The sequence below is a fragment of the Pimephales promelas genome, chromosome 12 (genome assembly GCF_988280905.1).
Source record: "Pimephales promelas chromosome 12, fPimPro1.hap1.1, whole genome shotgun sequence".
Classification (NCBI taxonomy): Eukaryota; Metazoa; Chordata; class Actinopteri; order Cypriniformes; family Leuciscidae; genus Pimephales; species Pimephales promelas.
In genome coordinates, this window is record NC_142780.1 from 1,102,540 (window position 1) to 1,128,518 (window position 25,979).

At 40.1% G+C, this 25,979-nt stretch overlaps 2 protein-coding genes across 2 annotated transcripts; both read left to right on the forward strand.

The window, feature by feature from the left end:
• The first annotated feature begins 9,240 nt into the window (after nucleotides 1-9,240).
• popdc3 (popeye domain cAMP effector 3) lies at nucleotides 9,241-13,640 on the forward strand. Its single transcript, XM_039651318.2, has 3 exons — nucleotides 9,241-9,809; nucleotides 12,512-12,620; nucleotides 12,696-13,640. The coding sequence occupies exons 1-3, from the start codon at nucleotides 9,310-9,312 to the stop codon at nucleotides 12,987-12,989; spliced, it is 903 nt and encodes a 300-aa protein (XP_039507252.2). The 5' UTR covers nucleotides 9,241-9,309; the 3' UTR covers nucleotides 12,990-13,640.
• A 149-nt stretch (nucleotides 13,641-13,789) lies between these two features.
• On the forward strand, nucleotides 13,790-25,527 carry popdc1 (popeye domain cAMP effector 1). Its single transcript, XM_039651231.2, has 8 exons — nucleotides 13,790-14,050; nucleotides 14,573-14,789; nucleotides 15,829-15,953; nucleotides 17,440-17,627; nucleotides 17,715-17,823; nucleotides 18,088-18,255; nucleotides 20,178-20,319; nucleotides 24,689-25,527. The coding sequence occupies exons 1-8, from the start codon at nucleotides 13,919-13,921 to the stop codon at nucleotides 24,799-24,801; spliced, it is 1,194 nt and encodes a 397-aa protein (XP_039507165.2). The 5' UTR covers nucleotides 13,790-13,918; the 3' UTR covers nucleotides 24,802-25,527.
• Nucleotides 25,528-25,979: the final 452 nt, after the last annotated feature.

Sequence of the window (25,979 nt, forward strand, 5' to 3'; positions counted from 1 at the left end):
AGGCTCTAGCCCCTTCCAGAGCTGAGATATCGAAACTCAAAAATTGGGCCCGAAAAAAAAAACGACAGTGGTACCCCTTACGTTTTTTTTTTTTGGGCGAAAAATTAAGTTTCTCCAATCTTCCCAAAACTCTGGATTCTGATAGAGGGCCATGAGACTTAGACCTGAGTGCAAAAATGGAGGCTCTAGCCCCTTCCAGAGCTGAGATATCGAAACTCAAAAATTGGGCCCGAAAAAAAAAACGACAGTGGTACCCCTTACGTTTTTTTTTTTTGGGCGAAAAATTAAGTTTCTCCAATCTTCCCAAAACTCTGGATTCTGATAGAGGGCCATGAGACTTAGACATGAGTGCAAAAATGGAGGCTCTAGCCCCTTCCAGAGCTGAGATATCGAAACTCAAAAATTGGGCCCGAAAAAAAAAACGACAGTGGTACCCCTTACGTTTTTTTTTTTGGGCGAAAAATTTAGTTTCTCCAATCTTCCCAAAACTCTGTATTCTGATAGAGGGCCATGAGACTTAGACCTGAGTGCAAAAATGGAGGCTCTAGCCCCTTCCAGAGCTGAGATATCGAAACTCAAAAATTGGGTCCGAAAAAAAAACGACAGTGGTACCCCTTACGGTTTTTTTTTTTGGGCGAAAAATTAAGTTTCTCCAATCTTCCCAAAACTCTGGATTCTGATAGAGGGCCATGAGACTTAGACCTGAGTGCAAAAATGGAGGCTCTAGCCCCTTCCAGAGCTGAGATATCGAAACTCAAAAATTGGGTCCGAAAAAAAAAACGACAGTGGTACCCCTTACGTTTTTTTTTTTGGGCGAAAAATTAAGTTTCTCCAATCTTCCCAAAACTCTGGATTCTGATAGAGGGCCATGAGACTTAGACCTGAGTGCAAAAATGGAGGCTCTAGCCCCTTCCAGAGCTGAGATATCGAAACTCAAAAATTGGGCCCGAAAAAAAAACGACAGTGGTATCCCTTACGTTTTTTTTTTGGGCGAAAAATTAAGTTTCTCCAATCTTCCCAAAACTCTGGATTCTGATAGAGGGCCATGAGACTTAGACATGAGTGCAAAAATGGAGGCTCTAGCCCCTTCCAGAGATGAGATATCGAAACTCAAAAATTGGGCCCGAAAAAAAAAACGACAGTGGTACCCCTTACGTTTTTTTTTTGGGGCGAAAAATTAAGTTTCTCCAATCTTCCCAAAACTCTGGATCCTGATAGAGGGCCATGAGACTTAGACATGAGTGCAAAAATGGAGGCTCTAGCCCCTTCCAGAGCTGAGATATCGAAACTCAAAAATTGGGCCCGAAAAAAAAAACGACAGTGGTACCCCTTACGTTTTTTTTTTTTTGGGCGAAAAATTAAGTTTCTCCAATCTTCCCAAAACTCTGGATTGTGATAGAGGGCCATGAGACTTAGACCTGAGTGCAAAAAATGGAGGCTCTAGCCCCTTCCAGAGCTGAGATATCGAAACTCAAAAATTGGGTCCGAAAAAAAACGACAGTGGTACCCCTTACGGTTTTTTTTTTGGGCGAAAAATTAAGTTTCTCCAATCTTCCCAAAACTCTGGATTCTGATAGAGGGCCATGAGACTTAGACCTGAGTGCAAAAATGGAGGCTCTAGCCCCTTCCAGAGCTGAGATATCGAAACTCAAAAATTGGGCCCGAAAAAAAAACGACAGTGGTACCCCTTATGTTTTTTTTTTTTGGGGCGAAAAATGAAGTTTCTCCAATCTTCCCAAAAGTCTGGATTCTGATAGAGGGCCATGAGACTTAGACCTGAGTGCAAAAATGGAGGCTCTAGCCCCTTCCAGAGCTGAGATATCGAAACTCAAAAATTGGGCCCGAAAAAAAAAACGACAGTGGTACCCCTTACGTTTTTTTTTTTTGGGCGAAAAATTAAGTTTCTCCAATCTTCCCAAAACTCTGGATTCTGATAGAGGGCCATGAGACTTAGACCTGAGTGCAAAAATGGAGGCTCTAGCCCCTTCCAGAGCTGAGATATCGAAACTCAAAAATTGGGCCCGAAAAAAAAACGACAGTGGTACCCCTTACGTTTTTTTTTGGGCGAAAAATTAAGTTTCTCCAATCTTCCCAAAACTCTGGATTCTGATAGAGGGCCATGAGACTTAGACATGAGTGCAAAAATGGAGGCTCTAGCCCCTTCCAGAGCTGAGATATCGAAACTCAAAAATTGGGCCCGAAAAAAAACCGACAGTGGTACCCCTTACGTTTTTTTTTTTTGGGCGAAAAATTAAGTTTCTCCAATCTTCCCAAAACTCTGGATTCTGATAGAGGGCCATGAGACTTAGACCTGAGTGCAAAAATGGAGGCTCTAGCCCCTTCCAGAGCTGAGATATCGAAACTCAAAAATTGGGTCCGAAAAAAAAAACGACGGTGGTACCCCTTACGTTTTTTTTTTTTGGGCGAAAAATTAAGTTTCTCCAATCTTCCCAAAACTCTGGATTCTGATAGAGGGCCATGAGACTTAGACCTGAGTGCAAAAATGGAGGCTCTAGCCCCTTCCAGAGCTGAGATATCGAAACTCAAAAATTGGGTCCGAAAAAAAACGACAGTGGTACCCCTTACGTTTTTTTTTTTTGGGCGCAAAATTTAGTTTCTCCAATCTTCCCAAAACTCTGGATTCTGATAGAGGGCCATGAGACTTAGACCTGAGTGCAAAAATGGAGGCTCTAGCCCCTTCCAGAGCTGAGATATCGAAACTCAAAAATTGGGCCCGAAAAAAAACGACAGTGGTACCCCTTATGTTTTTTTTTTTTTTGGGTGAAAAATGAAGTTTCTCCAATCTTCCCAAAAGTCTGGATTCTGATAGAGGGCCATGAGACTTAGACCTGAGTGCAAAAATGGAGGCTCTAGCCCCTTCCAGAGCTGAGATATCGAAACTCAAAAATTGGGCCCGAAAAAAAAAACGACAGTGGTACCCCTTAAGTTTTTTTTTTTGGGCGAAAAATTAAGTTTCTCCAATCTTCCCAAAAGTCTGGATTCTGATAGAGGGCCATGAGACTTAGACCTGAGTGCAAAAATGGAGGCTCTAGCCCCTTCCAGAGCTGAGATATCGAAACTCAAAAATTGGGCCCGAAAAAAAAAACGACAGTGGTACCCCTTACGTTTTTTTTTTTGGGCGAAAAATTAAGTTTCTCCAATCTTCCCAAAACTCTTGATTCTGATAGAGGGCCATGAGACTTAGACCTGAGTGCAAAAATGGAGGCTCTCGCCCCTTCCAGAGCTGAGATATCGAAACTCAAAAATTGGGTCCGAAAAAAAAACGACAGTGGTACCCCTTACGTTTTTTTTTTTTGGGCGAAAAATTTAGTTTCTCCAATCTTCCCAAAACTCTGGATTCTGATAGAGGGCCATGAGACTTAGACCTGAGTGCAAAAATGGAGGCTCTAGCCCCTTCCAGAGCTGAGATATCGAAACTCAAAAATTGGGCCCGAAAAAAAAACGACAGTGGTACCCCTTATGTTTTTTTTTTTTGGGCGAAAAATGAAGTTTCTCAAATCTTCCCAAAAGTCTGGATTCTGATAGAGGGCCATGAGACTTAGACCTGAGTGCAAAAATGGAGGCTCCAGCCCCTTCCAGAGCTGAGATATCGAAACTCAAAAATTGGGCCCGAAAAAGAAACGACAGTGGTACCCCTTAAGTTTTTTTTTTTGGGCGAAAAATTAAGTTTCTCCAATCTTCCCAAAACTCTGGATTCTGATAGAGGGCCATGAGACTTAGACATGAGTGCAAAAATGGAGGCTCTAGCCCCTTCCAGAGCTGAGATATCGAAACTCAAAAATTGGGCCCGAAAAAAAAACGACAGTGGTACCCCTTACGTTTTTTTTTTTTTGGGCGAAAAATTAAGTTTCTCCAATCTTCCCAAAACTCTGGATTCTGATAGAGGGCCATGAGACTTAGACCTGAGTGCAAAAATGGAGGCTCTAGCCCCTTCCAGAGCTGAGATATCGAAACTCAAAAATTGGGCCCGAAAAAAAAAACGACAGTGGTACCCCTTACGTTTTTTTTTTTTTTTGGGCGAAAAATTAAGTTTCTCCAATCTTCCCAAAACTCTGGATTCTGATAGAGGGCCATGAGACTTAGACATGAGTGCAAAAATGGAGGCTCTAGCCCCTTCCAGAGCTGAGATATCGAAACTCAAAAATTGGGCCCGAAAAAAAAACGACAGTGGTACCCCTTATGTTTTTTTTTTTTTTGGGAGAAAAATTAAGTTTCTCCAATCTTCCCAAAACTCTGGATTCTGATAGAGGGCCATGAGACTTAGACCTGAGTGCAAAAATGGAGGCTCTAGCCCCTTCCAGAGCTGAGATATCGAAACTCAAAAATTGGGCCCGAAAAAAAAACGACAGTGGTACCCCTTACGTTTTTTTTTTCTTTGGGCAAAAAATTTAATTTCTCCAATCTTCCCAAAACTCTGGATTCTGATAGAGGGCCATGAGACTTAGACCTGAGTGCAAAAATGGAGGCTCTAGCCCTTCCAGAGCTGAGATATCGAAACTCAAAAATTGGGCCTGAAAAAAAAACGACAGTGGTACCCCTTACGTTTTTTTTTTTTGGGCGAAAAATTAAGTTTCTCCAATCTTCCCAAAACTCTGGATTCTGATAGAGGGCCATGAGACTTAGACATGAGTGCAAAAATGGAGGCTCTAGCCCCTTCCAGAGCTGAGATATCGAAACTCAAAAATTGGGCCCGAAAAAAAAAAAACGACAGTGGTACCCCTTACGTTTTTTTTTTTTGGGTGAAAAATTAAGTTTCTCCAATCTTCCCAAAACTCTGGATTCTGATAGAGGGCCATGAGACTTAGACCTGAGTGCAAAAATGGAGGCTCTAGCCCCTTCCAGAGCTGAGATATCGAAACTCAAAAATTGGGTCCGAAAAAAAAACGACAGTGGTACCCCTTATGTTTTTTTTTTTTTGGGAGAAAAATTAAGTTTCTCCAATCTTCCCAAAACTCTGGATTCTGATAGAGGGCCATGAGACTTAGACCTGAGTGCAAAAATGGAGGCTCTAGCCCCTTCCAGAGCTGAGATATCGAAACTCAAAAATTGGGCCCGAAAAAAAAAAACGACAGTGGTACCCCTTACGTTTTTTTTTTTGGGCGAAAAATTAAGTTTCTCCAATCTTCCCAAAACTCTGGATTCTGATAGAGGGCCATGAGACTTAGACCTGAGTGCAAAAATGGAGGCTCTAGCCCCTTCCAGAGCTGAGATATCGAAACTCAAAAATTCGGCCCGAAAAAAAAAAACGACAGTGGTACCCCTTACGTTTTTGCGCATGTTTGTGTGTGTGTTTTAGAGTTGCTCAGTCTCTTCGTCTCCTGGTCTCAGGTGCCTCGGCACATCTCACCTGACTGCATCATCTAGGCCTCAGGATGGCTAAACACAAACTGCACATACAATATAATTTACTTCAAACTACAGATTTGACTTGACATACAGCAAAAGACACTGCATATATTTGGGTCTCATTAGTTTATCCAGGATGGACCTAAAAACTCTTCTCTCAAAATCTGTAACCTATTAAACATCGTTAACACAGCTAAATCAACATGATTATTATTTTAATCTTCACACTGTGTAGCCAGAGGACTATCACAGAAGTGTTCAGGAAATTAAAGACACACTACAGTATGTCTGTTTAAAGCTGATTTGTATTGCTTTATAAATGTCCAAAAATGATGTGCATTTACTTGTAGTTTTGTGTTTGTGTAAAAAAATCAATTCGTTACATCTCATAATTCAGTTGAATTCATTTTGTATTGTATTGTGTAATTTGGCCAACATTTAATTTGTTTATAGCCTGTAAGTTTTGGTTCACTAATTGTATTGCATTGAATGTTATTTTATTGTCTGATGTTCTGTTTTAAGAAATAATTATGACATAAATCATATGAATTAGTACAAAATGACATGCATGTAATTAATATATATATATATATATATATATTTCCTTATTGCTTAATAGCTTAATGTCGCAAAACATACCTGAAAACGCATTTTCTTTCATTAATCAGAGTAAAAATACAAGATTATTATATGAATTAATGGATTTGATTACATTAGATTTGTGATTCCGTAATTGTATTACTGTTCTGTAATCAAGCCTAGACAACCAATTAATATTTATACTAAGTACACACAAAAGACAGCTAAAATTCTGTAATTTATTGCAATTTTTCTTATAAACAGTTTATCCTTTTAAATAAACACAACTTAACATTATTACACGGTATTTTTAATAAGAAAACGTGTACATATTGCGCAGATTATTGCGATAAAAATAGTGACATAATCAGACATCCCAGGTCTTCCAGAAGTTCCAGGTGTCTCCTGCATATCGATAGCGCCTCCCTGATGCCCACAAATGAGTTCAAATCTCCCAGAATCTAGAGCGAGATGGAACATACATAGCGGGGCGCGTGCACGGCAGAGAGGGAGAGAGCGAGAGACCTTGTAAGTGTGCTTCGCGAAAGCTAGTCAACCCAATCCCGTCAACGAGATCTACCTCCCTGAAATGAATTCTTGCAGGTTGGGATGTCTGCATAATTATGATTGCATTTCGAATCGCTGTGAATACGGTAAGGCATAAAACCTCAGCTAGGACGATCATCCGATGGCTGTATGCTATGCTACTATGTAAGCTAACTAAAAAAAACCCACAAAGAACGAGAAGTGTTTAAATTTACTATCTATAGCTTCGGTTATATACTAGTCTATGAAACATATACTGTAAGTGACGAAACATTATGACTCGTTATAACGTAGTTATAATAAAGTGCTTTTCTCTGATTTGTAACCAGGCACTAAAGCGATTACCAATAAAACGTGCTTTGAACCAATCGGATTAGCTGGGACTCAACACTTCAGTGGGACCCAGACTTCACCACACCGACAACTTCCATGTAGAACAGGGCTTCAGTTCGGCTACTGCAGCCAGACTTAGAAAACCGTACGTTCGAAGCATAGACTGGACAAAGCGTCTGTGATCTCACCCATCGGTTTTGAGGCCGTTTATGGGGGGTATGGGCGGCGCCATCTTTTGAAAAACTTGGGAAATCCTAACCACCTTCTGGCCAATCCATATATGGGTAAAAGGGCGGGCTTTGTGTGAGACTGAGCCGCCGGTGGACACGCCTCTTCAGCCGAGCAGCCTCAGCTATCTGTCCCGTTACACGATCGACTGCAGACTATAGGCTACGTTTTACAGTCTATGGCTTCTACATTCACTGCAACGCTGCTGAAGAGTACAACCCATCAAAATATGTTAACACTCCAATGTTGGACATTTCAGTCTATTCTTATGTTATATTTATTCATTTGGGAGACGCATTTACAATGTTTCAAACGTCAGTTATAAATGGCTACCTCGGACACTAACTTATCTGAGGCGATTTAAAGCTAACTGTTGGAGTGCCACACTGCCCACAAACATCGATGCTATAATAGTAGTGGAATGTCACTTACCGGAAAAAAATGGAGTGAAGCACTCTTACAGTGTCAGTTAGTGTAATTTATAGCACAGCAACCCATTTTATGTACTATATTTCAATACAAATGTAATTGTAAATTTAGCAGAAAAAAAATCAAATGGCTGAGACGTCAAATTTCAGGAATTCCACTCGTCACAGCCCATTATCAGCTGTCAATCAAAATTAACCACGCCCTTATTTGTCATACATTTCATATCTAAATACAATCTATAGAAAAAATGGGACATTTGAACATGAGGTCTATGGATATTTGCTCCCTTTTGGGACCTGCCCCCAGCGGATTTTCGATGTATTGCAGTTTTTCACAATTCCCGGGTAAGCTTAATTTTTCAGATTAGAATGTTGCCGCTTGATTCTAGCTGTTAATTAGCTTTAATGACACGGACAGCAGGAAGTTCATTAGCCTGCTGTCACTTTAAGACCTGAGACACAGATCTGACACGCATCCCATTTTCTCCCAGCCCTTTACGTTAATTTAAGACTTCTTTAACAGATGTTAAACAGATGTCACAGCCGCTTCACATCGAGTTTTTGCGAATAGTGAAAAGCACTTGAATGATTGATTGGCTGATCAGGACAGGCTTACATGCAGAACATCTTCACTCTCTCTCTGGACATTTTATACTGTAACTCGGTAGCATTCATCGCCATAAAACGTTTATGATACGGTTACATTAACATTATTTAATGCATTAATTAACATTAACTAACAAACAGTGATACGCCTACATTTGTTACAATATTTATTCATCTTTGTTAAGCTTATAATGCCTGGTTCAGATTACACAATTTTTTTTTTGTCTGTCACATGTGTCAGATTACGTGATTTTGACTCCTAAAATCTTGTCATGTCGTAGACAAGAAACGTCAGACTATACTGGTTCCTGACCAGTCATCACTAAAAAGATTAAACATGCTAGTCTTTTTGTCGTGATTGTCGCCCACTATGACACACTATACGAGATGATACGATCGAATCTTGCTTCCCGACGCCAAATGCCGTTTACGAATCCCCGCGACACCCTACGTCAAACGGAACGTGCCAAAATCGGGCTAAAATCGTGTAATCTGAACCAGGCATTTTAGTGTATAGTTAATTAAAAATACTGTTCCTTTTTAGGCTAGTTTATGTTAGCTCAGGTCTATTACTTTCTATTTTAATAATGTATTAGTAAATGTTACAAATACATTTAAAGCTAAAATTATTTCTGTTGATATAATTGAAAATATTATGCTAATTTTTCTTTGCATAATATTTTCAATTATATCAACAAAAATTATTTTAGCTTTAAATGTATTTGTAACATTTACTAATACATTATTAGTAACGTTACATGTTATTTTTAATAGCCCATAACTTCATTCACTGCTACATAATAATTGAACAATGTTACATCCTCGCTTTTCTGTATTTCAGCTGATTTAATTCATGCCAGAATACTAAAATTAGATCTAATGTTCCAAACGTATTCACAACTTAGATCTCAAACAGGAGTTTCGGGAGAAACACATCCCAGACTCACACACACACACACACACACACACACTCGAACTATGACAACTGAGAACTTGGAAGTCCATTACGTTTCCAAAACTGTGCGCTGTAAAACTGTCCTGTGTGTGTGTCTGCAGGCTCGGGTTTCTCTCTCTCTCTCTCTCTCTCTCTCTGTGTGTGTGTGTCTGCAGGCTCGGGTTTCTCTCTCTCTCTCTCTCTCTCTCTCTCTCTCTGAGAGAGAGAGAGAGAGAGAGAGAGAGGTTGAGGAATATACAGCACGCGTGTTGGTTCTTCTTTCCCATCATGGATCCTTTGACTCGTTTGCCAGAGAATAACGCGACCGAGTCTCTGGAGTATCCAGTGTGTTCAGAATGGAAGGAACATCCCGAAGGATCAGTGTTTCACCTCGCGCATATCCTGCTGGTTTTAGGGTTCATGGGAGGCAGTGGCTTTTATGGACTACTCTACATGTTCTGCTTCTTGACTCTGGGGTTTTTGTGCTGCTCGATCTGGTCGTGGTCCGACCCGTGCACGAGCGACTCGTTCTCGTGGACCTTCGCGCTCTTCGCCTTAAGTCTCGCGCAGCTCGTGCACGTGTCCTACAGACTGCGAAGAGTCACTTTCGAGAAGGAGTTCCAGAATCTCTACGATTACATGTTCAAAAAGCTGGGGGTGTCCTTAATTCACTTTGGGAAGATCGTTGAGTGTTGTGATGGCGATATCCACACTATAGACAAAGAGCAATGCTTCGCCATAGAGGGCAAAACCCCGATAGACAAACTCTCAGTTCTGGTCTCAGGCAGGTGAGTATTCACTTTAAAATGAAACATGATTTACTCACTCTCAAGTCATCCTAGGTGTATATGACTTTCTTCTTTCAGACGAATAAAATAGCATTATATTAATAAACACCCTGACTGACACTTCCGAGCTTAAATCAACCATTGCAAACATCAGATTGAAGCTGATATAATGATAAAAGTGCATCTGTCCATCATAAAAGTGCATCTATTCATCATAAAAATGCATCTGTCCATCATAAAAATGCATCTATCCATCATAAAAGTGCATCTGTCCATCATAAAAGTGCATCTATCCATCATCATAAAAGTGCATCTGTCCATCATAAAAGTGCATCTGTCCATGATAAGTGTATCTATCCATCATAAAAGTGCATCTATCATCATAAACGTGCATCTGTCCACCATAAAAGTGCATCTGTTTGTCATAAAAGTGCATCTGTCCATGATAAGTGTATCTATCCATCATAAAAGTGCATCTATCCATCATAAAAGTGCATCTATCATCATAAAAGTGCATCTATCATCATAAAAGTGCATCTGTCCACCATAAAAGTGCATCTGTCCATCATAAAAGTGCATCTATTCATCATAAAAGTGCATCTATTCATCATAAAAGTGCATCTGTCCATCATAAAAGTGCATGTCCATCATAAAAGTGCATCTGTCCATCATAAAAGTGCATCTATCCATGATAAGTGTATCTATCCATCATAAAAGTGCATCTATCATCATAAAAGTGCATCTACCATCATAAAAGTGCATCTGTCCACCATAAAAGTGCATCTGTCCATCATAAAAGTGCATCTATCCATCATAAAAGTGCATCTATCCATCATAAAAGTGCATCTATCATCATAAAAGTGCATCTGTCCACCATAAAAGTGCATCTATCCATCATAAAAGTGCATCTGTCCATCATAAAAGTGCATCTATCCATCATAAAAGTGCATCCATCCATCATAAAAGTGCATCTGTCCATCATAAAAGTGCATCTATCCATCATAAAAGTGCACCTGTCCATCATAAAAGTGCATCTATCCATCATAAAAGTGCATCTATCCATCATAAAAGTGCATCTATCATCATAAAAGTGCATCTATCATCATAAAAGTGCATCCGTCCATCATAAAAGTGCATCTGTCCATCATAAAAGTGCATCTATCCATCATAAAAGTGCATCTATCCATCATATGATTCTCATGACATCAGAAGTGCATCTGTGTATCGTAAATATCAGCAGTGCGTCGCATTACTCACATACTGTAAGTTTCACGACAGACTTAAGTGGTATACGTATGTTCGTTTGGCCGGAAGCTAGTTAAACATGAAGTTGAATATTGATATGATAAAAATGTTTTATTTGAGAATTTAAAACCGCCAGTAGATGGCAGGAAGTCACTGTTAATGAGTGAGTCATTGAGTTTCAACCGATTCATTCAAACTACGGCTGATTCATTCAAGATCGAGTCATTGAATCGTTCACTCAGTCATGACACAAAACAGCCGTGTCTTTGTTTGGAACTATTTGCATTGGTGAAAAAGAGCAAAAACAGGTGATATTGTCTAGAATGTAAGTCACTTAATATTAACGTTTTGTTTATTGAACTATGCTGATACTATATAGAGAAAAAACTGCACTCATTTTGTGATATTGATTAACTATATTAAATGATATAAATATATAAAGAGGTATTTTTGCCCCTTATCTTGAATATTCGGTGCATTTAAATGCTTTTAATACCCTAAATCGCGCAAACACAAACCATAGACTACATCATATAGTGTATGCATACGCGCTCTAGGTGTGTTTCTGTAAAGGGTATATATTCGATAATGTCACATCACATCGCTCATTGTTAAAACAACTATAGCATATTATAGTAGACTGTAGACGACATATTAATACGACATTTTAATACTTTGCAGTCACGTGATGCCTGGCGGACAACAAACGGGTATTTTCAACGTAGAGTCCTGTAGGTCCAGGTCTTTCTAGTAGCTATCAAGTCTGTTAGCGAGCTAGCTGCATAACTATGGGCTAGGATTAACTCCAAGGTGAAGGTAGTTCAATTGTGTAAAGCACAGATAATCGAGCAGTAATAATTCCTCTGTAAATAATCTAGCTCTACTGTTCTCATTAAAAAAACCATAGATATCACAAACCTCAAAACAACCTACTGTATCACACTCGTGTTGTTGTTAGCAAAATACGACAGCTGCGTTTACACCGCCACCGGAGAGAGCGTCAAAGTGCCCAGAAGTCACTCATTTTTCAATGAATTTTGAAACGGCAGTGTGAACATAGAGTTAGCCTCATAACACACACATCTGACTCCCCGAACCAGCTGGTGGCGCTGATTGACGAAACTACAGGTTAACTTAAAGACACGATTAATTACATGATCATGCACCCATTGTATTCAAACAAATGTTGAAATGACCTTGCGTGATGGAATGATCCCTGCACAGATGTGTAGTTATACTGTGAAGATTGCTTATCTCGTCTGGTTAGTGCAACCAATCACACAACAACTATCTGGCGTGTCATTTACACCTCGAAACACCAACTTTTGTATAAAAACTGGCGACGTCCTGCCGAGATCCTTGACTAGTTTACTGGGTTTCGATGCTGGAGAACGGCGTTCCAGTGCTTGTGACGTCACGTGCAAAGTATGAACATCGCATATCTCTCTCCACTATAGGATCCGGGTGACGGTGAACGGGGAGTTTTTGCACTTCATCCATCCATTTCAGTTCCTGGACTCCCCAGAATGGGACTCCCTCAGACCCTCAGAAGAAGGCTTCTTCCAGGTGAATGATCATTAATAGCTCATTATTATGCGTTCCCGCTGTGGGGTGTGTAACGGGCGTGTTGTGTTTATGCAGGTGACGTTGCGTGCGGACACGCGCTCCAGGTTCGTGTCGTGGCGAAGGAAGAAGCTCTACCTGCTGTTCGCGCGCCACCGCTACATCGCCAAGATCTTCGCGCTGCTCGTGCGCAACGACATCGCGGAGAAACTCTTCTCTCTGAACGACAGGGCTTTCGACGCGCGCGGGTTCCGCTACGATCTGCGGTTACCGAGCTTCTGTCACGCGGCAGAGCCGGCTGGAGAACACACGAGCGAGTCCCGTCGAGCGCTGGAAGAGAGTGAAGCCACACCGGCGGAGAGAGACTCGTGAGAAGCGCGCGCCACACGTCTAGTCTTAATCGATTGTCATTATTCATTTCTGCCATGCATTGTTTTGTTTTTTAATCTTGAATGCACTTGGGATGTTTTCCCCCAAAAATCTTGTCCTTGTTGTTTATTGTTTAGATTATGTCTTAAAAATCACGTACTGCACCTTTAAATCTACAAAAGTGATTCAGTCAAGAGCAGTGAGTTGTCTTTTGTACTTTAATTAACGTTAATGGCACAGACAGCAGCAAGTTCATTAGGCTGTTGTCACTCTCAGACCTGACGCACATAAGACAGATCCGACACCATCCGATTATCTATTTTAAGACATGAATCATTTTTTCCAAGGAAAAAACTTTAAACATGTCCCTCTGGTGATCAAAGATGAGTTATATGGGATGCACTTGGGATGTTCCCCCTAAAATGTTGTCCTGTTTTATTTATTTGTATGATCAAAGTTAGAACATCACTAGAATCAGCTGTTCTGAAGGAGAAGTGTTGCGCGATGTGTGTCTGTGTTTGTGGATGTGTTTGCAGAGATTAATTTTCATTATTTAGCTGAATATATATATAAGCTCTCATATTAATTTCCTCTGTATTATCATTACATCATCTATTGTCCGTCATATGAAACAGAACACTGTTATTGACCTGAGATTGAACTGTTTCACTAGTTTTTTTCTTTTGCTCAACACACGAACTGTGCATTTCAGGCCTGACAAACATTTCGTTGTGTGAGAGTGTGTGTGTGTGTGTGTGTGTCTGTGTGTGGGGGGGGGGTTAGTATGTATGTATGTATGTATGCATGTATGTGTGCAAGTTATATTAGATAAACTAATGTGGTCTACTGTGGAAAAAACAGACGCCCTCTAGCGGTGGTGTCGCGTGCACGCGCAGAGGAGTGGCCGCTTGGTTTGTGCCCATTTAAAGTCAATGCCTGTCATTGCGCTCCTCACACACACACACACACACACACACACACACACACACACACACACGCAATCTGTTATCTTCTGCTGGACATTCCTCCAGACCGCGCATATTACAGCTTCAACGTCAACTCCGGTGAGTAGACAATGCTGTTATTAATATCTAATAATGTGTTTTAATAGTGCCATCTTCTTTTAACTGCAGCTGTGTGAGATTCACACGGAGTACAGCGTATACACGTGTGTGTGTGTGTGTGTGTGTTTCATTAGAAAGTTTACTGAAGGACACTGACTGACTGCATTGCTCGTTTGGCAGATCTCCAGGATTCGTGCGCGTTCTCGATTTGTGACTTTTCGGTGTTTTCACGTCACGAATAATTGCGGAGCGCAGACTGAGAATCGAATTGAAGTAGCAGATGTAACACACGCTCTTCTGTAAGGATCCATTCTGTCGTGTTTTATGCTTTGTTGTAAATGGGTATATATGTGTGTGTTACGAACGTAAGATAACTATTTGCGAAGTTGAATCAATTTAGATCAAGCCACGAGAACCATCTGACATGAAATAAAATGTTTCTGTGTTATAGAGTGCACCATAAAGCTCTTTCTATACTATGAACCGTTCTGGTGTGTGACAGTTTCTGCATCTCCTCTTCAGCTCGAGAGAATGTCCGTGTCCCCATCCTACACTTCACCTCCACTGTTCTCCAGCGTGCCCGCGCTCCCCGGGGACGCGAACGCCACGTCATGCCAGGACTGGGCCCAGTCTCATCATCTGCTGTTCCACCTGGCCCACCTGAGCCTCGGACTGGGTCTGCTGATCCCCACCACCCTCTCACTGCACATGATCCTGCTCAGACTGCTGCTGATCACGGGTACAGCGCGCGCGCCCGTGCACACAATCACGACACCCCAGTTTCACCTGCGCGCGCCCGTGAATACGGCCCCACTTTCTGAAGTTAGAAGTAGCCTAGAACATTGCATTTTATTTACATGAAAAAATAAAAAATGCCATTCAAATGCACAGAAACAATTGTATTATTTAGAAATAAAATATAGTAAAAGGGATCGTTCACCCAAAAATGAACATTAGCCCATGATCTACTCTCCCTCAAGTCATTCTAGGTGTGTATGACACTCCTGCTAAATATTGCACCTTTAATTTAAATTAATCGTAAACGGATAATCTTAAAATGGCATTTTTAAAAACGTGATAGTATAAGGTGGGGGAATAAACTTGTAACAATTCTGTTTTCAGTAATTGAAATAAAATAAAGAAAATATTAATATTAGAAATAAAGAAAATAGAAAGTTGAAATAGGTCTACTACAATTACAAAAAATACAATTGTAATAATAAAGCTTTGAATAATTAAAAACAACTTAAAACTAATAAAATTGGCAAAAGCATCAAATTGAAGATATAAAAAAACTGCTAATTCAAAAAGTTACTAAATACCAAACCATATAAATTACACTAATAAATCTATGATCAATTTTGACATTCTAAGATAATTTGCACCAAATGATCAAAACCAGAATAATCTTCGAATGACAAAAGTCTGAAAAATTACCTGAAATTATATATAATTTTTTTAATCACACAGAAACAGTAATAAATGTTTAGGCTTGTTGAATCAGTTATAATATATAACATTAATATATAACAAGTTATAATATATATATATATATATATATATATAACATATTTATTTAATTTAAACATTAACATTATATATATATATATATATATAAAGTCTAAATGAATGAATTATGAGAAAGAAAAAAAGTATGTCCCTTCAATAATAAAAAAGTGTAATTCCTGTGCAAGCTTTGCAGTTTGCTGGTGTTTGATCGGAGCACAACACATGTGATCATGCTTGCTAATGTTTGATCATGTGACCTCTGACCTCAGGCTGCTCTCTGCTCATCGCCTGGGCCGCGCTGTACAGATGCACACTGGATGTGATGGTGTGGAACGTGGTTTTCCTGCTGGTCAACTTCATGCACTTCTTCTTCCTGCTGTATAAACGCAGACCGGTGAGTTCAGCTGGACATCACTATCATTATCATCATCATTATCATCCTATCACATCTTATTTATTCATAAATCAGGGATTATTCGAACGCTCAGTATTCCTCCTAGCTGTTTTGAAATCGGACATAGTGTTGGAAATGGTACTTTAAAAGCTTTTAGTAGGCTCCTCCCCCAAATGGGCGGAGTCATAATTCATATTACAAAGTTGACTGCACTATCTCTTTTAAAATCAACTTTTCTAATCTTGACAAAACATAATATTGTTGGAAAACGTCTAGGTTCCATCTTTGGTGACTGTTTTGTGATAGAAGGGATATTGTGAAAGAAATCGACTAATAAATCTAATGTGGTTATTGGCTGATGGATATTTTTTGCTAAAGCGGAGGTCCAAATGATTTACTAAAATATAGAGAGTACTGGCACTTTAGTATGTTCACGCCCCAAAAAAGATTGACATGTTTTGCTGTAGTGTGTCAGTGGGAAATATCAGTTTACATTACCAAACTTTACTTTTGCCATTAATTGTAATAAAGTATATGTACATTTATGAAATGCATAACTCAGACAGTTTCTTCTGATAACAGATCACTGTAAACTGTAATGTGGACTCGTGTATTTTCTGTAAAGCTGCTTTGAAATGATGTGTGTTGTGAAAAGCGCGATTAAAATAAATGTGAATTGAGTATGTGTGCTGAGGAGTAGTTCACTTTTAAAAATCTTTTGCTGATAATTTACTCGCCCCCGTGTCATCCAAGATGTCCACGTCTTTCTTTCTTCAGTCGAAAAGAAATTAAGGTTTTTGATGAAAACATTCCAGGATTTTCTCCATATAATGGACTTCAATGGGAACCAAACAGTCCAAATGACAGTTTCAGTGCAAACTGTTCAAAGACCTTTAAACGACTCCAGACGATGAATAAGGGTCTTATAAAGCGAAACGATCGCTCATTTCATAAATAAATAACAAAGTTTAAGTTTTATAAGCTCAAATGTTCGCCTTGCTCTGTTCTGTGATGCACGTTCGTGACTCTCCTGTTCAAACTCGTTCATCAAAATGAACAAATCTTTTTTCGAGTCATTTTGTTCATTCAACGAGCGAAAAGAACAAAATGACTCGAAAAAAGATTCGTTCATTTTGATGAACGAGTTCAAACAGAAGAGTCGAGCAAGTCGAGCATTTGTTCTTATGAAACTTAATTTTTTGTATTCATTAAATGAGCGATCGTTTCGCTTGATAAGACCCTTATTCATCGTCTGGAATCGTTTAAAGCTCTTTGAACAGTTTGTACTGAAACTGTCTTTTGGACCTTGAACCGTTTGGTTCCCATTGAAGTCCATTATGTGGAGAAAATCCTGGAATGTTTTCATCAAAAACCTTAATTTCTTTTCGACTGAAAAAAGAAAGACATGGACATCTTGGATGACATGGGGGTGAGTAAATTAACAGCAAAGGTTTTTTTTTAAAGTGAACTACTCCTTTAACTCCAGATTAAGATCGACCGGGAGCTGAAGGGGGTGTACAAGCGCATGTTCGAGCCGCTACACGTACGAGAAGCTCTGTTTCAGAGACTCACCGGCCAGTTCTGCACCATCCAGACCCTGAAGAAGAGCCAGATCTACGCGGCCGAAGACAAGACGTCGGTGGACGAGCGCCTCAGCATTCTCCTCAAGGGGAAGTGCGTGCGTCGCGTCACTCAGAGTGCAGATCTCCTGTAATACTGTGTGTTGTGTGACTTATGACCTCGTTTCTGCACCACACACAGGATGAAGGTTTCGTACCGCGGGCATTTCTTGCATAATATCTACACCAACGCCTTCATCGACTCGCCAGAGTTCAGGTCCACTCAGTTGAACAGGGGAGAGAGGTTTCAGGTAAGAGTGACAACATAATATCCATTGAATATGTGCTTTTTGTTATTACCAGTCAAACCAAAAATGATTCAGACACCAGATACTAGTGTGTGCAGGATAACCTTGATCATATTTTCTCCAGTCATTGTTAAAAAACAATCCAACAAAACTTGCAAACTAACGTTAGGGAAGTGGCCGGAGGAGTCGTTCTGCCTCCACCTAAAAAACGTCACCATGTTTACTACCTGACAAGTGTTTTGTACTTATCCGTGCCGGACTGTGCAGGTGACGATCACCGCTGAGGAAAACTGCAAGCTCCTGTGCTGGTCCAGGGAGCGTCTGACGTACTTCCTGGAGTCCGAGTCGTTCCTGAACGAGGTCTTCCGGTACCTCATCGGCAAAGACATCACCAACAAGCTCTACTCGCTCAACGACCCCACCCTGAGCGACAAGGTCAGATCCAGTTACTCTCCACTGGTCAAACGTTGGGAATAATACAGATGCTTTTAAATGTTTTTTTTTTTTTAAGAGGTCTCTTCTTCTCATTTATTTGATAAAATATACAGTAAAATGTTTAAATATTATAAATATAAATCAGCTGTTTTTTAAGTGGATATATAGTGAAGTGTCATTTATATCCTGTGATTAAAGCTGAATTTTCAGCATCATTACTACAGTCTAATATGATCAAGAAACATTTATGAGTATTATCAGTGTTGAAAACAGTTTTATTCAGTAAGGATGCATTAAACTGATCAAACGACATTTGTAATGTTAAAAAATATTTCTAAGATAAATTAATGTATTATGCATGATTTCTGAAGTATCATGTGACACTTAAGACTGGAGTAATGATGCTATAAATTGATCACAAAAATAAATTACAATTTACAATATATTAAAATGGACACACTTGACTGTGTGTTTCTCATGATCTTAAATGGCCACTTATATTCCTAAAAATATTTTTGTAGACGAATATAATCTGTGGCTACATACCAATTTTAATCTTATTAAAATGAGAATAGTGAAGGAAAAACAGTCTAATTGTTAAAAACATATTTAATAAAGTCCAATATTTAAAAGCACGGATGCTCCTCATAAAGTTGGTTGAGGAAGTGCACAGATTGAGCTGGAATAAAGACAAAGAAGAATTTCAGATATAGTTTAGTGCATAATTCCATAAATTAGGTAACTACTCCATATTTCCATATGTGTTATTTCACAATATTAACAACTAAAATATGGAAAATAGTAATGAATGAGAACCAAACACTGACCGGTGATGTTCTTGTCTACAGTATTGTTTCAAGATGATTAATGCTACTTTGTGTGTGTTTGTGTTTGAGTTAGTTAATGTTTGAATTGGAGCCTTTTGACTCAGCCTCTGTGTTCATCAAATTACATCTGGCAGCCCATGTCCCAACCCTGAAAGTTCCTGAACTTTGAAAAAGTACTACCAGAGAATGTCTAAAAAGGGGAGAACTCTCTCTCTCAGTAAATGTCTGATTCCTGCAGTTCCACTCTGGTTCCACATGAGGGCGCTCACAGGACGAGTGCAGAATGAATGGAGGTCTACGGAGCTATATCCCTCCAAACCCACTTTTCTCAGGATATAATTTTTTTGTCTAGTAATTTGAATGTTGTATTCGAAACGGGATGCGAAGAAAGTACACATTGTTGGGTGTTAAATTTTTTTAGAGTCACTTATTTGCTTTAAAAAGTCTTTAAAAATGTCAATGACGTCATACACATCGTACAACCAGAGATACTGCTTTACGGCAATCCTTCAGTCACTTTGGTGCTTTCGCGCTCCTTTTCTTTTCTCTCTCTCTCGAGACAGCTGACATGTAAATACACGTGCTAGAACAACTAAAGTTCTTAACATTCTGGTCCCGCTTCGGATGCCACGATGCCATCAAGCGGTGCAGTCCTTCACTGACCAATCAGCGTTCATTAGCAGAATACTAGCGTGTTATGGGCAACAACAACTCAACCTGTATGAAATCAAAAGGACATAAGTACTTTCGACCTTTAACCCATGTTGAACTTGCAAAACCTACAATCAAATCTGAGATTTCTCAACGGCAATCGGGTGAAAGAGACAAATTTAGCCGTCTAGCCCCATAGACTCGCATTCATTTTGCACTCATGGCCGATCGCCCCCAGTGGAACTCTGGTGGAACTACAACCAAAAATATTTATCCGGAACTTCATTTAGACCCTGGTTCCTACTGCGTAAACACTCCGAGAACCAGCCCAAAGTCCCTAGTTCCTGGGGAAAGTTCCTGCGGTGGAAGCGCGGCTCATGTTGCTGTCTGGGTTCACATGTGTGTGTGCTGGGATTAACTGAAGTGATGCTGATTGTACCGTAGGCTGTGAAGAAGATGGACCGCCAGCCGAGCCTGTGCTCTCAGCTCTCCATGATGCAGATGAGGAACAGTATGGCGAGCACCAGCGACACCGACGACGTGCTCAACCAGATCCTGAGAGGCGGATCCACCGGATCCTCACTGCGTAAGTCTCCCGCGCTACAGAATCACCACTAACACTAACCACTAGGGTTGGGAATCAAATACTTGAGGTTAGGAAAGATTCGGAATCGGATAAAATTACAATATCGATTCCTCTTATCGATTTGCAGCTCTTAAAGTGACAGCACTCATATTCCTGCCGTCTCTATAATAACACTAAGCACACAACAAACGACAAAGAGAAAATTCACTCGTTTTTGACTGAATAACTTTTTGTTATTTACACTTTACAAGTGTTGACTTGTCTTTAATAATGCTTGAAATGTATATTAGTTCTATGGTATTTTTAAACCTCAGGGAAGCGTCCCTTGTGTACGTGTTCTTAAGCCTGTAGATTTTTGTTCATGATATTGATATTCAGCTAAAACTAAATGTGTTGCAGTAAGACTAAATGTCAATGATATCGAAAACTTTTTTTATTACCTTATTGGAATCAAAATCGTTAAAATTCAAACGATACCCAACCCTACTAACCCCTGTATGCCTTGGCATTAGACCCTTCATGCCCACAAATGCTGATATACACCACATCACACGTCTCTGTCATAAACTTCTCTAACGCTCATTCTTCATCTCCACCGGTTCCAGTGTGAGCTCACAGACACTACACTTGTGGAACGGGCTACTTGCACTCAGCTGCGTCACACACTTCCCTTTTGATATAATACATCTCAGTTATGTATATTTTTAATGTACTTGTAGTCATCGAGTTCAATAAACGCAAACTAAAAGGAGTGTCTGCAAGAAGATTTAAAAAAATCCATAACACTTTACTTGAAGGGGTGTGCACAAGACTGACATGACACCTTCATAATCATGACATGACACCTTCATAATCATGACATGACACCTTCATAATCATGACATGACACCTTCATAACAGACTGATCTCATGCCAATTCGTTTTTCCATTTTTGGCGTGCTTTTCAGCGTCGCTTTTCAGCGTGTTTATGAACGCCGTTGACTTAACGTTATTACTGTATATATAAATATATGACTTACCTCAACCCTGTCCCTAAACCTACCCGTCACTGGAGATAATGGCATTTATGACTGTTCCCTTACCATCCTAGGAAAAAAAAAAAAGATTTACCTCTACCCCGTCCCTAAACCTAACCGTCACTGGAGTTAATGGCATTTATGACTGTTCCCTTACCATCCTAGGAAAGAAAAACATAGCTCCCCAGATGAAGATCTACAAGTACATTTTGCTTTGTTTTGGTCGGACATTTGACGGCGTGTACGGACACACGGAATGACGCGGACGTTAATGGCGTAGACAAACACGCATACACGCGGATAACTCAAAATGTGTCGAGATAACACGCCACTTGACTCGAAATTGGCGTGTATGTTTACGCAAAAGTCATGATGTCACGTTGTTCATAATCATGACATGACACCTTCATAATGCAAATATGACATTGTTTGAGATGTCTTTGTTACAACAACCGTTTATATACGGTACATATACGGAGAACACTGGGGTGTCCAGCTTGCAAGGTGGAATATTTAAACCCCAGGGGTGGCAGAGTGGCTTGCCAAGGGAAAGGCACATGCTCAGAGAGGCTAACAGTGGAAATACACATGTGGGGGTCACCCACTAGGTCACCCACCTAGCCAATCGTGAAAGCTGCCAGAGGCATAGCTCTGGCGTTAACGTCAACAGCACTGGAGGAACTGTACTGGACAGAGCAGTGGCAAGGCTGGGTCTGCCTCTTCCAGGGGCAGTGCTTGCAGGTTCACCACGTGATCGTGAAAGGGAGTGGTGGGAACCTTGGGCACAGATCCAGGCCAGGATCTCAGGATCATGTGAGGATAGGCTGGCCCGAATTCTCGGCATGCTTCGTCAATAGAAAACGTGTGCAGGTCCCCTACCCTCTTAATGGAGGCCAATGCAACCAGGAGGGCTGTCTTAACTGACAGGATCTTAAAGTCCACTGATTGCGCGAGCCACCGCCCGTCCCGGGTCACAATGAGTGGATCAGCAAGTGCCTACTCTGCGCCCGAGAGGTGCGGGTAACCAACTGAACCTCGCTCGTGATTGGGGATTGAAACTATATCCCATTAACGAGGAATTCCCAGTAAGCACAGGTCATAAGCTAGTGTTGATTAAGTCCCTGCCCTTTGTACACACTGCCCATCACTTCCACCATTTGGGTGGTTTAGTGAGGTCCTTAGATCGTCCCCGAGAAGGCAATCAAACTTGACCATCCAGAGATAGTAAGAGTCATAACAAGGTTTCCGTAGGTGAACCTCGGGTCCGCTCCGGTGGACCTGAAACCCCCTTCGGTGAAAAACACGTGGCAAGAGTTGCTACCCTGATGGGTACCCGTAGGCTCCGGTCTCCCCCTTCACCGGGGGGAGAAGGGGACCGTGGGTTTAAAGCTATAGGTCTTTGCTAACGGAGTAGACAAAAAACCTACAGGCATTGGAGGGGTGCTTAGGGTCGCCACACCAGGTGGAGGCGCTGTGGGAACACATATGTGTTGCCACAGAACATTCCATGAGGGGAACCTCAGTGTACCTAACCTGACTGACACAGGTTGCTCCACACAGCAACAGCGAGGGCTCGGCTGAGCGAAAAAACACTTAACTGCATCACTATTTTTGTTGAATAGATTTTTTTTTACCTTAAATGGGTTCTGGAGGCAATTTATAACTTTCGGGAACCGGAGTTTGATTGTGAGATTCAACTCGGGTGCCTCTGTCGTGCGACCAATGAGCTAGCCCAACGTCATTACACGTCAGAACCCGACAAGGGGACGTGGCTTTACTCGAATACAAATACAAATACTTTTCCCCCACAACAAATACAGATACAAATACTGGCTGCTTTGCACACCCCTAGTATACACTGTTAACACATTTTTGTAATTTTTATAGTAAAAGACTGTAAACGTGCTGACTTCTGTCACCGTACACTCGTGAGATGTATGAGTATAATGCAGGAGTAGTTGTGCAAGTAGTCCAGTACACTCGCACAGGTGTGATGTCAGTGTGTGTGTACCCCTGTGCTGTGTGACCCCTGACGTCTCTCCTGTTCTCCTCTAGCTGTGACCTCAGATCGGGCCTGATGATGGGCTGTAAGATGCTTTCTTTTTATATCTCAGTCTTTCTCTTCCTCAACCCCAAAAAAAAATGACCCAAATGTCATTTTGAAACATAACCAGAACGTAGATTAACTCATTTCTCGTGCTCAGAACACGTGAATTCTGATAACCAGACCTGTTATGAAGTTAACCTTTAACACACGGCACACCGCATTTGATGAGTTTTCCCAATAACATCACGCCGTACAGTTTTTTAATGAATTTCAAACCCAAACTTTTGTTTCAAAGATCAACAGTCTGTCATAAGTCTTTAGTCTGCCACTAAAAAAAACGGACTGTTGTGGTTCCGGTACACCAGCCATGCCAACGAAACGAATGAATGAATATTTGCTTATCAATGTATATCTAAATTCATGCATACATCTTTGTAGAACTTCAAAAAAAGAAACAGAAAAGATGCTGCAGCCAATGAGCCGCCGACAGGGGCCGACTCCACCTCCGCACACAGTTTTTAATATTTTATCAAATGGCGGCACTCGCGCAGTCTCCACTCGGACCCGCTCCAAGACTTCAATTTCCAAAAGTCAAATTCAAACCCAAAGCATCGTTATCCAAGTTCTGTCGTTACGAATGTTATTTAACGTCTCCTAAAACCATAGTTCCAACGAACATTCACAAAAAGCAACGCAAACTTGCATGGCTGGAACTACAGCTCTTGATCAAAATCTTTCTTTATTTAAATTCTAAATAAAAGCAAAGTTTAAGATAATGAAAGGGGCGTGTAAACTAATGCACTCTAAAAGCATGCGTTTCAGACATTATTAATCAATGTCACTATTAAAACACTGCCAGGCTCACACTGGACTTTGGGCATGCAGAATTTCTTCAGACACTCCAACGGTCCAGTGAACCATAAATTTAACATATAATAAATAATAATTTAAATAAAAACACTATCTTCTCCACTCCTGCAATGCAATGCTAATCAATGCTAGGTCAGCGTTCTGCGATCGCCCGCGTTCACATGCATATGAAGTCAACAGGACTAGAAGTGTGATATATAACATGCACAGAGTGTGTTAACATTTTATTGTTTGAGTGATTTTATTCACATTACTGTGATGATATTCTTGAGCTGTGGAAACTGTTAATACCCTTAATGCACCGTATGATACGTTTTGCCTCCATTTGACTTTATAAAACATTACACTTGAATCTTAATATGTAACCAGATACTGTTATTATGATATTATAACGTTGAACATTGACAACTAGTGTTGTTTCTCTCTCTCTCTACAGAGAAAAATCCTCTGCCAAAAACATCCACGACTATGAAGCCGATAGAAGAAGGAATGGAAGATGATGTTTTCGAGTCCGAATCCCACAACACTCGCCCGAGAGAAGACGTGTGACGCGCTTCATCACCTCACGCTTCACTGTACGCTCTATTGAAATGAATGGAAAATGCATTAAAAAGAAAAATAATTCAGACTCAAACTCAGATTACACTCTTCTGGATAGAGATCCAGATCCAATCAGAGTTGTTCTAGTATTACAGAATTAGCATTAGATACTAACACATTTAATATAATATAGTCTTGAGCATTTTACATGAAACTGCTGTCAGATATACATTTTGGAGAACAGAAATATCTTTACAATTTTTAATTCAGACCAATTTTGCCCTTTAACAGTCTTGATGTGTTTCAGGCTCTCCTAGAACAGCTTCTTTCTAAACTTTCTAAAAGATTATTGCGAGGCATTGCTGGACTAATGTACGTGGAACTCAACAGTGTGGACTACTTCCATCAGTGAGATTTACATTTCTCTGATAGTTTTCATGCACATATACCATGTCATGGTTTCTTGTGTGACGCGTTAACAGTCAATATATTGTTAAAATAAATTGTATTAAGATGTGGATTTTCTCACAGCAGTTTAATTTGAGTGCATTTGAATATATCGCATAATGCATAAATGAAGAATGGGTCACATAGGGTTATGCAATGATGAAGTGTTGGTTAGGGTTTATTGGATGTCTGGTTTGAAGCTTTTTCTGTGATAATTGTAATGTGACGTGTGTGTTGTTAAAGTCATACAGATTCGTGAAAACACTTTTTTAAATTAAAGTTTGACACTGTGAACATGTTTCATAATTTCTAGGAACAGAAAAAAAATAATTCAAAGAAACACTGCTTAAATATACAAACAAGCAGAAGATGATTTATTGTTAATTGTTCTCATTTTAAGAAAATGATAGTATTGTTTCTGATTCATATGAACATCAGATATACTGTAATAATTCCTGTGTACACTGTGCTGTCAAAACAATAACCGTATAAAAAATATGATGTCTCGCACACCTGAATAATTCATAGATGCGTCAGATAAAAGTCCAATATGAACTCAAAAAATGTATTAATCTCACACACTATTCACACTTCCATCATATCAAAATATTTTTAGCATAGCCCTTCCTCAGGCTTAGAGCACAAAGACGACTGATTGACCAGAACAGTGCTAAGATGTTCATCAATGTCATCAATCCTGAAGTCGGCCATTTTGGAGGCACTGAACGTAAACAATGCCA

Excerpts from the sequence above, each read along its gene's own strand:
- popdc3 (XM_039651318.2), top strand. The coding sequence starts at position 9,310 with ATGGATCCTTTGACTCGTTTGCCAGAGAATAACGCGACCGAGTCTCTG. Across the intron at positions 9,810-12,511 it reads TCAGTTCTGGTCTCAGGCAG|GATCCGGGTGACGGTGAACG; the intron begins GTGAGTATTCAC and ends TCTCCACTATAG. Across the intron at positions 12,621-12,695 it reads CAGAAGAAGGCTTCTTCCAG|GTGACGTTGCGTGCGGACAC; the intron begins GTGAATGATCAT and ends GTGTTTATGCAG.
- popdc1 (XM_039651231.2), top strand. The coding sequence starts at position 13,919 with ATGCCTGTCATTGCGCTCCTCACACACACACACACACACACACACACA. Across the intron at positions 17,824-18,087 it reads ACAGGGGAGAGAGGTTTCAG|GTGACGATCACCGCTGAGGA; the intron begins GTAAGAGTGACA and ends CGGACTGTGCAG. Across the intron at positions 18,256-20,177 it reads ACCCCACCCTGAGCGACAAG|GCTGTGAAGAAGATGGACCG; the intron begins GTCAGATCCAGT and ends ATTGTACCGTAG.